This window comes from Bombina bombina, chromosome 5 (genome assembly GCF_027579735.1).
Source record: "Bombina bombina isolate aBomBom1 chromosome 5, aBomBom1.pri, whole genome shotgun sequence".
Classification (NCBI taxonomy): domain Eukaryota; kingdom Metazoa; phylum Chordata; class Amphibia; order Anura; family Bombinatoridae; genus Bombina; species Bombina bombina.
The window spans coordinates 573,837,431-573,854,207 of record NC_069503.1 but is presented as its reverse complement, the minus strand read 5'-3'; the positions used below and the strand labels follow the sequence as shown (position 1 = coordinate 573,854,207).

General features: G+C 37.4%; 1 protein-coding gene across 1 annotated transcript in view; it reads right to left on the bottom strand.

The window, feature by feature from the left end:
• LOC128661561 (inter-alpha-trypsin inhibitor heavy chain H3) overlaps nt 1-16,563 on the bottom strand; it is a 173,045-nt gene extending 156,482 nt beyond the window's left edge. Inside the window, exons 1-2 of the mRNA XM_053715804.1 lie at nt 16,471-16,563; nt 7,821-7,838 (exon numbers count right to left, since the gene is read on the bottom strand). Coding sequence (XP_053571779.1) covers nt 7,821-7,838; nt 16,471-16,563 — 111 coding nt within the window. The remainder of the gene's footprint in view (nt 1-7,820; nt 7,839-16,470) is intronic.
• Nucleotides 16,564-16,777: the final 214 nt, after the last annotated feature.

Below are 16,777 nucleotides of genomic sequence, written 5' to 3'. Positions count from 1 at the left end.
ACAAGAGGAAAGACAGCTTAAGAGATTTTCCTTTTCAGATAGTAGATCATATTAAGTTTCTAGGGATTTATTTGTCTGGCAACCCCCACAAGGTGGTATGCACTAAACTATACAAAAAATTTCGGGGAAGCCAAGTCCATGGTAGATAAGTGGAAGTCGCTTCCAATTTCTTTATCTGCTAAAATTACTTTACTAAAAACATTCATGTTCCCACGCCTTTTGTATATAATGCAAAATCTACCAATAATTATCAAAAACTCAGATGTACAACTCTTTAATAAACTGTGTACAGGATTGTTATGGGGGAAAGGGAGGCCACGTCTATCTATACGATTCTTGCATCAAAATAAGGATTCAGGAGGGTTTGGACTCACAAATATCAAGGTATCCAATTGGGCTACCTTGGTTAAGATTGCAGTAGACTGGATAACTGAAGCCAATCATTTCACCCTCTTTGATCTAGAGGAGGGAATGATTAAACTTTTTTTGCTAAAAGCAATTCTTCACACTCCGATGAGCAGTTTACCATCCAGTATTGGTAATTTGAGGGTGACTTACAATGTAATTATAGCTTGGCAAAAATTTTGCGGGGAACTTGGGTTAAGTTATAACTTTTCCAACTATCTCCCCATAATAGGTAACCCTGGATTTGTACCAGGACTTTCTCCGGGTATATTTCAGGGTTGGCTTCTTCGGGGTCTGAAGTATGTTGCTCAGCTACTAGAACCAAGCACGGGTATTGTGAAAACCTTCGAAAGAATCAGAAGGGAATTTGATCTCCCAAAACACCACTTTTACGCATATCTCCAAATCAGACACTATATTCTGCATGGGACACAATACCCGCACATTGCACGAGACCTAGGAATAATCGAATCTGGTATTGGAATGTTTAAGATTGGATATTATTCAATATCCAGCTGGTATAAGATAAATCATGTTAAAGTACGGTCAACAACACTTGGAGTCAATTCTCTCCAAATGGCAGAGAGTGCTGCAAGAAACAGAAATGGATGATATTAAAACAAGTATTCAACTAATAGGAAGTAATAATATAACGTGGAAAGAGTCTCATAGCAAAATATTAAATTTTTCCTATATCTCTCTGGTAATTCTAGCCAAATGGGATAAAAAGTGTTTAGGTAACTGCTTTCATTGTAAATACCCGAAGGCAGATATCCTACACTGTTTTTGGTCCTGCCCAAAGATTGCTAGATTTTGGAACAGAGTTAACTTCTGGGTAAACAAATGTACGCATCAAAAAGTGGTTTTGCTCGCAAAAACAATCTTTTTCCTGTCCAATCCAATATCTCAAGAAGGAAAGAAAGATAGAGATTTTATTAATACGGCTATATTGGTGGCTAGGAATATAATACTGCTACATTGGAAGGCAGCTAAAGCACTGAATATTGTAGAGTTTGCACAAAAAATGTATGAACAAATAACAATAGAGCAACATCAATTAGAACCAAGTAGTGAAAAACAATTTAGAGTTTTTTTTCATAAATGGCTAAACCTTATAAAATCCTGCCTACTTACAATGCAATTACAGATTATTTACCCCTTATGCAAATCTGTGTTTTTTGATATCACCATAGTTAATGGTTTTCTTCCTCCACATTGGGCAGAGCAAAGATAAAGTCAGCTCGGATGAACAGGGGGGAATGGGGGTGTCCCCTTTTTTTTTTTTTTCTTTCTTCCCCTATGGGCTCTGAGTTGACTTTAGACCCCAAGAGAGTTAAACTGTTGATTGCTGACCCCAGGATTTTGACTGAGGCACAGATGGATATATACCCCTATAATAGAGTGACGTATTAACAGCAGCAGCTGGTTGGTTCATAGTTACAAAGACCCTATAACAAGGGAAGACATATTTATACTTCCCCTTTTGATGGGAGAAGAGGCATTTAGATACAATAACACGAGGAAGGAAAGCTGTATTACCCTGAATAGGTCAGCTCAACCCAATATAAATTATTGTACGACATCTATATATAGTTGTTGGGGTTTCTTTAGATGGATTTCTTTTTTTGGTATATCATATTGGTATTATTAAGAATCAAATAAGTAAATAGAGTGTTAGGAATGATAACATTTTCATTGGACCTAGTCTCAAGAAGTCAATTAGACTTTAAATAATGTGGTACATTTAATAGAGGGATGTTTGGTTGGATTTAAAAAAAAAATTTTTTATTTTTTTTCTCTCTTTCTTTCTTTCTTTCTCTCTTTCTTTTAAGTTAATGGAAATAGGAAATTCCAGTATTAGGATTGTCAGAATATAATATGACGCCAGTTTTGTGTCAGTTGTCAACCTAAAGAGAGGGTCAATGTATTTGTTTTATTACTGACGTCTGGATTTTTGTTCTTGGTCTTAGACACTGACATTTTCTGTATGATTGGTTTGAAAATAAAAGTTTAAAAAAAAAAAAGACAAAAAAAAAAGAATAAAAAAAGAAAGGGGAGAGAGAGCAAAAGAGGGGGATAGAGAGAGCAAAAGAGGGGGATAGAGAGAGCAAAAGAGAGGGGGAGAGAGAGAGCATAAGAGAGGGGGGAGAGAGAGCAAAAGAGAGGGGGAGAGAAAGAGCAAAATAGAGGGGGGGAGAGACAGCAAAAGAGAGGGGAGAAATAGAGCAAAAGAAAGGGGAGACAGAGAGCAAAAGAGGGGGTATAGAGAGAGCGAAAGAGGGGGGATAGAGAGAGCAAAAGAGGGGGGATAGAGAGAGCAAAAGAAAGGGGAGAGAAAGAGCAAAAGAGAGGGGGAGAGAGACAGCAAAAGAGAGGGGAGAAAGAGAGCAAAAGAAAGGGGAGAGAGAGAAAAAGAGGGGAGTTAGAGAAAGCAAAAGAGGGGGGATAGAGAGAGCAAAAGAGGAGGGATAGAGAGAGCAAAAGAGGGGGGGAGGAAGAGCAAAAGAGAGGGGGGAGAGATAGAGCAAAAGAGAGGGGGGAGAGATAGAGCAAATGAGAGGGGAGAGAGAGCAAAAAAGGGGGGATAGAAAGAGCAAAAGAGGGGGATAGAGAGACAACAAAAGAGAGGGGGGAGAGAGAAAAAGAGGGGGGGGGAGAAAGAGCAAAAGAGAGGGAGGAGAGATAGAGCAAAAGAGAGGGGGGAGAGATAGAGCAAATGAGAGGGGAGAGAGAGAGCAAAAAAGGGGGGATAGAAAGAGCAAAAGAGGTGGATAGAGAGACAGCAAAAGAGAGGGGGAGAGAGCAAAAGAGAAGGGGGAGAGAGCAAAAGAGAGGGGGGAGAGATAGCAAAAGAGGGGGGATAGAGAGAGCAAAAGAGAGGGGATAGAGAGAGCAAAAGATAGGGGGAGAGTCAGCAAAAGAGAGGGGGATAGAGAGAGCAAAAGAAAGGGGAGAGAAAGAGCAAAAGAGAGGGGGAGAGAGACAGCAAAAGAGAGGGGAGAAAGAGAGCAAAAGAAAGGGGAGAGAGAGAAAAAGAGGGGAGTTAGAGAAAGCAAAAGAGGGGGGATAGAGAGAGCAAAAGAGGAGGGATAGAGAGAGCAAAAGAGGGGGGGAGGAAGAGCAAAAGAGAGGGGGGAGAGATAGAGCAAAAGAGAGGGGGGAGAGATAGAGCAAATGAGAGGGGAGAGAGAGCAAAAAAGGGGGGATAGAAAGAGCAAAAGAGGGGGATAGAGAGACAACAAAAGAGAGGGGGGAGAGAGAAAAAGAGGGGGGGGGGGGGAGAAAGAGCAAAAGAGAGGGAGGAGAGATAGAGCAAAAGAGAGGGGGGAGAGATAGAGCAAATGAGAGGGGAGAGAGAGAGCAAAAAAGGGGGGATAGAAAGAGCAAAAGAGGGGGATAGAGAGACAGCAAAAGAGAGGGGGAGAGAGCAAAAGAGAAGGGGGAGAGAGCAAAAGAGAGGGGGGAGAGATAGCAAAAGAGGGGGGATAAAGAGAGCAAAAGAGAGGGGATAGAGAGAGCAAAAGATAGGGGGAGAGTGAGCAAAAGAGAGGGGGAGAGAGACAGCAAAAGAGAGTGGGAGAGAGAGTAAAAGAGAGGGGGAGGGAGAGAGACAGCAAAAGAGAAGGGGAGATAGAACAAAAGAGAGAGAGGAGAGTGCAAAAGAGAGGGAGGAAAAGAGAGCAAAAGAGAGGTGGAGAGAGAGTGAAAGAGAGAGATGGAGGAGAGAGAGCAGAAGAGAGGGGGGGAAGAGAGAGCAAAAGAGAGGGGGCAGGGAGAGCAAAAGAGAGGGGGATAGAGAGAGAGTAAGGGGTGGAACCTCTGTACTGCAAAAAATGGAGAGACAGCAAAAGAGAGGGGAGAAATAGAGCAAAAGAAAGGGGAGAGAGAGAGCAAAAGGGGGGTATAGAGAGAGCAAAAGAGAGGGGATAGAGAGAGCAAAAGAGGGGGGATAGAGAGAGCAAAAGAAAGGGAGAGAAAGAGCAAAAGAGATGGGGGAGAGACAGCAGAAGAAAGGGGAGAAAGAGAGCAAAAGAAAGGGGAGAGAGAGAGAAAAAGAGGGGAGATAGAGAAAGCAAAAGAGGGGGGATAGAGAGAGCAAAAGAGGAGGGATGGAGAGAGCAAAAGAGGAGGGATAGAGAGAGCAAAAGAGAGGGGGAGAGATAGAGCAAAAGAGAGGGGGGAGAGATAGAGCAAAAGAGAGGGGAGAGAGAGAGCAAAAAAGGGGGGATAGAAAGAGCAAAAGAGGGGGATAGAGAGACAGCAAAAGAGAGGGGGGAGAGAGCAAAAAAGAGGGGGGAGAGAGCAAAAGAGAGGGGGGAGAGAGATAGCAAAAGAGGGGGATAGAGAGAGAAAAAGAGAGGGGATAGTGAGAGCAAAAGAGAGGGGGAGAGAGAGCAAAAGAGAGGGGGAGAGAGAGCAAAATAGAGGGGGAGAGAGACAGCAAAAGAGAGGGGGAGAGAGAAAAAAAAAGGGGGAGAGAGCAAAAGAGGTGGGATAAAGAGAGCAAAAGAGAGGGAGAGAGACAGCAAAAGAGAGGGGGAGAGAGAGTAAAAGAGAGGGGGAGGGAGAGAGACAGCAAAAGAGAAGGTGAGAGAGAACAAAAGAATGGGAGGAGAGTGCAAAAGAGAGGGTGGAAAAGAGAGCAAAAGAGAGGGAGAGAGAGAAAAAGAGAGGGGAGAGAGAGCAAAAGAGAGGTGGAGAGAGAGTAAAAGAGAGAGATGGAGGAGAGAGAGCAGAAGAGAGGGGGGAAGAGAGAGCAAAAGAGAGGGGGCAGAGAGAGCAAAAGAGAGGGGGATAGAGAGAGTGCAATAAACGACAGACTAGTTGACTTTAAATAAAAAGATATAGTTCCACTTAAAACATGTGAGGTATGTTAAAGGCACTTGTGGTATAATAGCAGATACTCCTCCTCTGGGAAGTTTCCTTCCTGGATCAAACTGCTCCCTTGGACAAACTCAAAATACTAGAACACCTAAACGTGTATAGCTAGTCAGAAGTCCTTAAACGTTAGGCAAAAAGAGGGCCAGGGGCTAACACGATGTGGAAGTCTCCACTGAATCTGCCTCAGTCTCTCCCTCACTGTCACGCTCTGCAACAGTAGCAGCAACTCACAGTCACTCTCTACATATATACATAAATACACATGAATATACATATCTATATATGTGTGTGTGTGTGTGTATATATATATATATATTTATATATATATGTATGTATATATATATATATATATATATATATATATGTATATATATATATATATATATATATACGCATATATCTTTACACCCATTTAGACACATATTTAGACAGCCCTTCCCATATACCATATATCTTTGAACCCTTATATAAAAAAAAAACCTAATATAATTTTATCAGATAGTGTATATATGAGTGTGACAATGTATTTCTGTTTTGTTTGGTGCACATTTTTTAAAAACCTTCCACTTTGCACTAGGTCTTTAGTCGCACTAACCAGTCGAGCACAATTTTTTTTTGCTAACGAGCGCACCTCTTTACTTTTAACTTGTAATACCCAAGCAGGTAAAGCTCAGTCGCGATATTGGCTATTGCAACCCTTGCTAACAATAGAGTTCCACTTGTAATCTAGTCCTAAATGAAGAAATAGTTTCTTTAAGATGTGGGACACAAGAAAATTAAAGGTTTATTTGAAGAACACAAGAATAAGAGCGCTACTGATTTAACTTGGTTGGTGTTAGCACATAGTAGAGCTGATATTTTTGTACTTCACTTGTAATCTAGACAAGGTTTGAAAAGAGTTCCAAAGCAAAGCATATTAGTTAATGCTATAAACTAAAATGCAACGTAAGGAGTAATCTTACCGCCAATTATAGTATACTGTACAAAGAGGAATAGCTGTCTAAAATAGAATAGAAGTGCCCTTTTTTAGTAGCAGGTTATCATTACACAATGTATCTCACTTAAGAAATATAATGACAATTTATTGGACAATGAAGTTGTGTATGAAAAGGAACATGAACATTTTGAGATTGCAGTGTAAAATGTTTAATTCTGCATAGTAATACCCTTTGCAATGATCCCTTTTCCTGAGTATTCAAAGCAAATGCCACACATCTGACCCTACTTGAACTCAAATAGTGGCAATGAGATATGATGCTGCAAAATAATACACATTTTATTAACAGAGTGACAGTGGCAAGTGTTTTCTACTCCAGTAAAAAGACTGTATTTATGCCCCCAAATAAGGAATTGATGGTTTAAAGTGATGGTAAATCCTAGCTTTTAAAAAACGCTAGGATTTACCATCACTAAAAATAAAGACGACCTTCATTCATCAGTTTAAAAAAAAAACAGTTGAGAAGGTGCCTTTATTTCGCTACGGCTTTAATGCTTAGCTAAGCAGTTCTGATGCTCCACAACGCTGCAAATTTTTTCAATGAGGTGATGTTCACACCTCTTACCCAATGTGGGCCATTATTAATTTTGCTATAGGAACGCACGGCTATTGGCTAAGAGGCGGAAACATCATTGAAAAATTTAGCTGTGCAGTGTGCCGCTACACTACAGAAAAAAATTGTGTTATATATATATATTTTTTTTAAAATAGCCACATTTGCAGCAAACTTGGTACTGGCAGACAGTACCTAAGATGGTGGCAAATAGGTAGAGGGGGGGAGGGTTAGAGAGCTTTTTTGGGGGGGGATCAGATAGGTTGAGGGGTTAGGGGGGAACTTACACTGCAGCAAGTAGATTTAAATATATATATATTAAAAAAAGGCTTTTATTTTCATACTGGCAGACTTTCTGCCAGTACTTAAGATGGCGGTGACAATTGTAAGGTGGGGGAGGGAATAGGACCATTTGAGGGGGGTCAGGGAGGGATCAGGGGGTGGGATGTGTAAGGTGGGAGGCTGATCTCTACACTAAAGCTAAAATTAACCCTGCAAGCTATCTAATTAACCCCTTCACTGCTGGGCATAATACAAGTGTGGTGCGCAGCAGCATTTAGCGGCCTTCTAATTACCAAAAAGCAATGCCAAAGCATATATGTCTGCTATTTCTGAACAAAGGGGAACCCAGAGAAGGATTTACAACCATTTGTGCCATAATTGCACAAGCTGTTTGTAAATAATTTCAGTGAGAAACCTAAAATTGTGAAAAAGATTTAATTTAATTTGGCAGTGAAATGGTGGCATGAAATATACCAAAATGGGCCTAGATCAATACTTTAGGTTGTCTACTAAAAAAAAATATATAGTTTTGATAGGTAAATATAAAAAAAGGCTCTATTTCTGTTACAATGTAGTGATGGCAAAAATGCTAAAAATGCTCTGGTCTTTTAGTAAGTTTTTGTCTGAAATACCCTTTCCTTAAGAGGTTAAACAATAAATTACGAGGTATGTCCTATTAATGGGACTTGCACAATTTCTTACCTCTTGAGTGCTCCGTTTCTGTAAAAAAAAGAAACAAACCATTAAAATACAAATTTCAAACTGAAAAAAAAGAAAAGCACGTTAATTTTTAAATCAACAATTAAAAATAAAAACATGCTACCAACTTTCAGATAAGAATTATACTAGTGTAGTCAAGCAAACTTATTGCTCATTAGTAATTTATAATTGAACAAAAAAACCTAGACTATTACCTGTTACAGCCAGGTAAACAATGGATTTATAAATAAGATGTCTTCTTTGTTGTAAAGGGCTTGAATTGTTTACAGTACTTCCTTGTTTTAATTTGGGGGTCTCACTGTGAAATTGTATGGTGTGATTATTTGTTAGAGTAACTTGCAGAATTATTTTTTGCAAAAAAGGGATATTAATGAATTAACAGAAAAAGTATAAAGATAATTTAAAGTATCCTGAAGACAGTAATTTAGATGCATCAGATTTTAAAATAAACATCTAACATCAAGTAGATTTAATAAATATGGTTAAACAGCATAATAATCCTCCAGGCAATTTATGTGAAGCGATAATTATTTGGAGCACATTAAATAGTGAAATATTTTTTGTTCTTTTTATGTGTAACAAAGATACAGAATATTAATTGCAGGTAAATAAAACAACCTTTAAATTACAAATTTCAAAATCTTATTCAGTCAAAATGAACACTGAGAGCCCAATGACTAAAGGATCTTTAATTTATTTACTAAACGTGTCTTACTTCTAACACTGTGGCTACACTGTAACAAAGTGTTATTAATATAGAATATGTTGGTACAGTGCGGTCGCAATATTAAATGTAAAACATGCACAGTACAGTGTAAACTTATAGCGGCTATAGAAATAGAATATTACAATGTTGTAAATTCCAAAAATTATGTTTTGCATAGTACAAAGCTGAAAAAACACACTACTATCTTCTATGGGATATTAATATTCCATACATCTTCTATTTAAAAAAGAAAAGAATACACCTACAAGTTAAAAACATATTTATAATAACAAACAGACTTTAAATACATAATATCATTTTTTTACAGTAAAATACATAACATAGTGAATACACATGTACAATCACCCAGCTCATATAACTCTATTATTACAGGGATAGTAAAGTCAAAATTAAACTTTCATGATTCAGAAAGAGCAACTTTTCTATGTACTTCTTTTATCAATGTTGGTTTGTCCTGTTGGTAACCTTTGTTGAAGAGTAAATCTAAGTAGGCTGATAGGAGCTTAGGAGAGTGCACATATCTTTAACATTATATGGTAGCAGTTTTTGCCACTATGTATTTCATAGCTATAAACAATGTTGCAAACACTGCTGCCATATGGCTAAAAACACGTGCACGCTCCTGGACTTACCTAGGATTACTCTTTAACAAAGGATACTAGGAGAACTAAGTACAATTGATAATAAAAGTAAATTGGAAAGCTATTTAAAATGTCATGCTATATCTGACCCTTTAATGTTCTAATTTCATTACTATATTGTAACAAAATAGATTGAGTTTCAGTTGACAGATGTAAATTGTATTGCCATTCAAAACTGTCTAAAGGTTTCACTTACATTACACCTTTAATGTATGTAGAGACGCTGCTTTTAATATTCCCCCAGCGTAAGAGAAGCGCCGACTCCCACACAGAAGTATAGTAAAACGCCTCTTGGCGAGACTGCCTTTAAAAACTAATTTCAGCCCTAATAAAGTTTCACCAGCAATCTCTATTGCAAGATGGATCCCTTTTTAAAATATCGCTATTATCACAATGCTTTTATCATGGTACCTAAGTTCCCAGAGTATTGCTAAAATTGGTAACTGCAAACAGCGTAAATAAAAACAAATAAATTCATTAACATACAAACCCCAAAATCAAACCTTTAAAAATGTTATCACTGGTGCCAATTTAAACAATACTAAAAGTTTACATATGTTAAGGAGATAATCTTGCAAGATACACTAAGCCGCTAGTAAAGACAACAAAAGCTGCTAAGTTAAATGGACATGATAGCCGAATGCTGAATCACTTGATAGTGAGGAATTATATTTGTTTCTCTAGTTAAAAAAGGGACGTTTACCTCAAAATTCCCTCAGTAGCCACATCCCATTGTAAAAAAGACTTTAAAGGGATACTAAACCCACATTTTTTCTATAATGATTCAGATAGAGCATGCAATTTAAAGCAACTTTCTAATTTACTCCTATTATCAATTTTTCTTCATTCTCATGCTATCTTTATTTGAAAAAGAAGGAATGTAAGCTAAAGAGCCGGCCCATTTTTGTTTCAGTACCTGGGTAGAGCTTGCTGATTGGTGACTAAATGCAGCAAACCAATCAGCAAGCTCTACCCAGGTGATGACTCAAAAATGGACTGGCTACTGTGCTTATATTCTTGCATTTTCAAATAAAGACAGCAAGAGAACGAAGAAAAATGTATAATAGGAGTAAATAAGAAAGTTGCTTAAAATTGCATGCTCTATCTGAACCATGAAAGAAAAAAATTGGGTTTAGTATCCCTTTAAGTATCCAATCAAGATGCATGTCCCAGAACTTGCAATGGAATGTGTGTCTGGTTTATACAGACACAGTAACTTTATTTCCCTCCTGAGTTTATGGAAGTCCCATGGGATCATAATTAAGAAAAGTGTGAAATCAGCTTGTGGGATTCTGGAGACAGCATTCAAGCAGTGGATCAGAGGGATAAAGATTGCCACTATGGAGGATCTGGAAGACCTAAATATTAAGGAGCAGTTGTACAGCTGTGTCCAGCAGAGATACAGGAGTGGATTCTGGACTGGGAACCCACAACAGCATTTAAAAATGCTAAGCTGGCAGATTTTGTGCTAGAAGCAGTAGTGCCCTTGAATTCAGAGTGTGTGGAGGAAGAGGGTACAGGATAATTCTTGAGGGACCCCCCAGAGTGATTGTGAGAGAGACTCCAGTAATCTCTATAGTGAACGATAAGCAGACTGCACAAACTAGGGGACTGATTTATTATTATTATTATTATTCTTTATTTATAAAGTGCCAACAGATTCCGCAGCGCTGTTCATAGGTAACAAAGATAAAAGGACAGTACAATATGAGACACCAGACAAAATTTAACAAACAAATACAGGAGGAATTGGGAGCCCTGTTCCCATGGGAACTTACAATCTAAATGGGTAGGAGGGTGAGAAACAGGAGGTGGGGACTGCAAAGGTGGGAATGATGTTAGTGTGAAGTTAGATGAGGGCAACTATTAGGCAAGTGGAATTCATTAGTTACTGATTTGGTTATAGGCTTCCCTAAACAAGAAGGTCTTTAGGGAGCGTTTAAAGGAGGAGAAGTTGGGGGAAAGTCTGACAGCACGAGGAAGTGCGTTCCAGAGGGTTGGTGCTGCATGAGAGAAGTCCTGTAGTCTAGCATGAGAGGAGGTGATGGTAGAAGAGGCAAGGAGTAGATCGTTGTTGGATCTTAGGGGACAGGCTGGAGTATATTTGTTGATGAGTGAGGACAGGTATGGGGGGGCTGCATTGGTAAGGGCTTTGTAGGTCAAAGTGAGAATTTTGAATTTAATTCTGCTGTGAATAGGGAGCCAGATTTAGACTGAAGATCCAGAAAGAAGGCTCACAGGGGAGTGTACTGATGAGGAGACCTGGGGACCTCAAACATCATCATAATCTCATTCAGCACACACACTGACAGTAGTCAGGATTTTAAGAAGGCTCAGCAGACAGATCCAACATTAGAGAAAATGGGGGATGCAGGTAGGTAACCCCTATCAACCTTAATAAGAAGCTGGTATACAGGGAATCTATTTAGGTGGAGGGGCAAGATTCCTGGTTTGCTAATTGACAGCAACACACAAAATGTTTAGAGGGTGTGAAAGAAAATGGTTCATCCCAGAAACACATGAAATAGAGTATAGTGTACACTCCAGGGAAAAGATGCAAGCATTATAAGGGGGGGTACCTGGAAATCTATGGACTGCCAAATTCTTGTAAAACCAGTTGCATGATTGTACTGCCAGAGAGGAAGTGCATAAGGTGGGGAGGGGGTTTAGGTATTAACACCCATGAGACAGAACCAGCTACAGGCAGCATGAGAGGGTCCCTTTAATATCTTCAAACAACGGGGTCATGGGAATTTACCATACAATACAAAAGGGGCAGAGAACATGTTAATGTAGATGGGTTATCACACCAATGGGAGAGCTCTTACTGATATGCATGTGGAGTGACATATGAGCCCCTCCCTTTGCATATTGCAAAATGGGGGAGGGATCATGTAACCAGTACAGTCCAGCATAGCAGAGGTTATTCTTTTGTAACCTTAAAGGGACAGTAAAGTCATAATTAGACATTCAGGATTTAGACAGAGCATACAATTTTAAACAACTTTTCAATTTACTTCTTTTATTTATTTTGCTTCCTTCTCTTTCTGTCCTTTGCTGAAAGGTTTATCTAGGAAAGCTCAGAAGCAGCAAAGAACCTTGGTTCTAGCTGCTGATTGGTGGCTGTTCATATATACTGATTGTAATTGGCTCCCCCAAGTTAGAAACCAGAAGTGCATTGCTGCTCATTCAAAAAATGATACCAAGATAATGAAGGACATTTGATAATAGAACTAAACTGTAAAGTTGTTTAAAATTGTATGTTCTACCTAAATCATGAAAGAATCATTTTGGGCTTCATGTCCCTTTAACTTAGGAATTCTTTTGAAAACAGACACAAATATTTTTTGTGGACCCTGTGTGAAGCTTGGAGATGCACCTCACTAACCCCCAGGTATTTCCAGAGCCTGATACCAGCCTTTAAAAACAATACAACTTTGACATAGTTGAATAACAACATTGTGTCACTAATACAAAGATTTGATGTCATTAACAGGATAACTAGCCTTGTAAAGAAATACACTTTTATAAGTAATAATGCCTTGGAACAATAAAGAATGGACAATTTGTCGCAACCACGTCTCCTGATCAGACTGTGCTGGTGAATTTGTGACTGAGATGAATAAAACACTTTCTAAACTATTATTGCTCAAGAAATTACAAAAATCCCTTTAATTACGGTATTACAACAAACTAAAATTATTTTTAAAATGGCTCAGTACTAAAGAGGTTCATTAAAATAAAATCAATTTACTAATCCCACACTACTCTGTCATTTTAGATTTTTAATTCTTTCCATTATTCAATATTTGGACTTCGCCCTACTCTGAAAACCCCACAAATGACACTTTATATTATATCTGGAGTAACTGTTCTTGATGTTCTCTACAGATTCCATTGTACTTCATTATAAAAATAAAAGGGAATAGCACATCTTCGATTGAAGAGTTTATTAAAACAGTAAAAGCAAATATGCATTAAAATAGCACTTACTTATAAAATATAGTCACATCAAAAGGCTTGTTACTGTCCCCATATGTTCATTGATATCAGTTGTTATCCCCCTCTGTCTACCATGGTTGGTCTGATCCTACACACAGAAACCTAAAGTGACCAGTAGTTAGGACATCAGCTCCACGTTATCCAATGTAAGTTGGTCCATTAAAAGCAATAAAGTCCTCAGTGGATTTCCTTTACTTTAAAGGGACAATCTACAATATAATTGTTATTGTTTTAAAATATAGATAATCCCTTTATTACCCATTCCCCAGTTTTGCATAACCAACACAGTTATATTAATATACTTTTTACTTCTTGTATCTAAGCATCTTCTGACAGCCCCCTGATCACATGACTTTTTATTTATTATCTATTGATTTGCATTTAGTACTGTGTTGTGCTAAATCTTAAATAACTTCTCGGGCATGAACACATTGTTATCTATATAGCCCACATGAACTAGCACTCTCCTGTTGTGAAAAGCAAATACAAAAGCATGTGATTAAGAGGCTGTCTATAGAGTCTTTAAAACAGGCAGAAATTGAGAAGTTTAAATGTTATAACAATGTTGGTTGTGCAAAGCTGGGGAATGGGTAGTAAAGACATTATCTTTTTAACAATAACAATTTTAGTGTAGACTGTCCCTTTAAGTAAAGTTTTTCAAGAGAATTTGCTTACCACTGGCTATAACCATTGATACCAATGAACATAAAAAGATAGTAACAAGCCTTTTGATGTGTCTATATTTCATAATAATCATTTAAGGGCAATTTTATTGAATATTTGCTTTTAATGTTTTATTAAAGATACATGAAACCCACATTTTTCTATTTCAAGATTCAGAAAGAGAATACACTTTTAAACAACTTTCCAATGTACTTTTATCATCTAATTTGCTTTATTCTTTTGCTATCCTTTGTTGAAGAAACATAAAAACACATGGTTTAGCCAATAACATGAGGTATATATGTGCAACCACCAATAAGCAGCTCCTTAGGCTACCTAGGTAGGCTTTTCAACAATGAATACCAAGAGAACGAAACACATAAAATAAGTAAATTGAAAAGTTGCTCTCTCTGAATCATTAAAATAAAAATTTGGGCCCCAAAAAAGGCATTGTTAGACCATGGGGGAAAAGGGTATTCAGGGCATCATAATCATAATATGCTAAAACTTTTAAAGGGCTATTGTTTTATTTATTAAACTCCACAGCCTACAGGATTTGCTAAACTCTCAAACTGGACTTTGTAAAAACATTTTAAGAGTTGCAAAAAATTCTATTTTTGGGCAAGGGCAAAACACATTTAATAAAGTTGTCAATGCCATAACTGACTGAACTTATTATACAATGACCTAGATTAATTTCTTTTAAAGCCCTTTACTATTGCCTGTATTTCTTTGTATTAATCAGCTAGTTACATGTTCTTGACCAGTTACATCTCGTCCAGTAAATAAGAATTGCTAGAAATACGAGAATACAACGAGTAACATACAATGCCTGTATTTAGTTAACATGTAACTTAACATTACACAAATACACCTATTAAGTTACAGTACTTTAGTTTTGGAAAAAGCAATTAGTCTCTTTAATAATGTTTTTATGGGGTGTTTTTTGGTATTCAGGATCCCTTGTATAGGCTTTTCAAAAACTAGAATGAAAGATTTGTGTTTTTAAAAGACGCCATTTTGAAAATACAGCATCTCATGTTGGGGTCTTTTGACAATAAAGGAAATCTTGTAAGGTTGTGAAATTTATGGAATTCCTTTAAAAAAACACCATACCACATAGTAGTGTAGACTGTTTTAAAGAGGATGATAAGATTTTTTTTTTAATGTTTCTGTTTCAAAAGATTTTCTACTGCCCAGTAAATCCCATTCTGTACATTGAGAAGTTAACATTTGGACAGATTGAAGAAGGTACACAGTTTCAATGGGTAAATCTTGTCATTGTGCACTTTGACAATGTACAATGTGAGATCTGTCTGAATTCTGTTATTGTAGAGCATAAAAGTTGCAAACACTTTTTTTCTGTGAGAAATCAAATTCCTGTAAAATTATTTATTTTTAGCCAAAGCCAGAAAATGCTTTATGCTCAATACATTAAGATTTGCTTAATCTCTAATAAGCAGTTTTACACTATTATCAATATATATTACCTATTCAACAGACATGCCCCTATACCCATAAAACCCCAGGTGACGTGCGGGATTAAAAACCATAATGATTTAGGAATTTAAGTTATAATCATTACATTCTAAACAATAATAAAAGCAGCATAAACATAACACAGCATGTGTACTCTATACCCCTGTTCTATTTATTTAAAGGGACAGTAAACCTTAAAATTAATGTTATATAATTCGGCACATAGTGCAGAATTATATAACATTATATTAGCCAAACATTATTTAACATAATATTGCCTTTTTATTTTTAGCAAAAAACTCTGTTTTACAGACCCGCTCTCTGGGCTCTGCTGAGCGGGTCTGTTTTTTTTCCTCAGCGCATCGGGCCAGCTGTATAGTCACAGCCCGGCCCGACCGCGCCATAAGACTAAGTGCAGCTCGCTCCTGCTGTCAGACAGAGCGGGAGCGAGCTGCTGCTGTCAGACAGAGCGGGAGCGAGCTGCACTTAGTCTTATGGCGCGGTGGGGGCGGGCTGTGACTATACAGCTGGCCCGATGCGCTGAGGAAAAAAAACAGACCCGCTCAGCAGAGCCCAGAGAGCGGGTCTGTAAAACAGCGTTTTTTGCTAAAAATAAAAAGGCAATATTATGTTAAATAATGGTTGGCTAATATAATGTTATATAATTCTGCACTATGTGCAGAATTATATAACATTAATTTTAAGGTTTACTGACCCTTTAAAAAAAAAAAAAAAAAACTTACACACATCTTTCTGTTTTTGTAACATAAGTTAATTGCAAGTCACCTATTAGCATTCCTACACACTGTAAAAATAGATTAATCAACATACATGTGTTCCAGCTGTTAATTAATTAATTAATTAATAAGCATGTACACCTGACATTTAATTGTCTTTTATCTGGTGGTTGATATTTTAAATATAGATATATATTTAATTTAACAGATAAACAACTGGTTAACAAATACAGTAACATTTTCTATATGTTTTCTTTTAGCAGTTTACATTTGTCCTTACTCTATTCAGCATACTGACTATATTCACATAATTCATTTTGACAACAATATTAACAAAACTGTGATCATCTCCAATGATTAAAAAAAATTTTTTTTTGACCAACCTGGATGTTTCTTATGGCTTCTATCAAGAAGTCAGCACTCACAAATGTTGAAAAACATAGAAGTAAAGCAAAAAACAGCAACAGACGACCCATTTTGGAAACAACTGATTTGTAACAAGCACAGAGAATGTTTTATATTAGTGACCTAAACACAATACGTTAATGAGTAATATAACATCAAAGATTGCTTCAGATCCATGTCTGATAACCTATCATTCATTGTCATGTTTGCTGTATCTTCAGGTTTCAGGCCAGAAAGAAGCATGTTATTGTTTACTAATTCTTGAAAAGAAACACTGATTAGCCG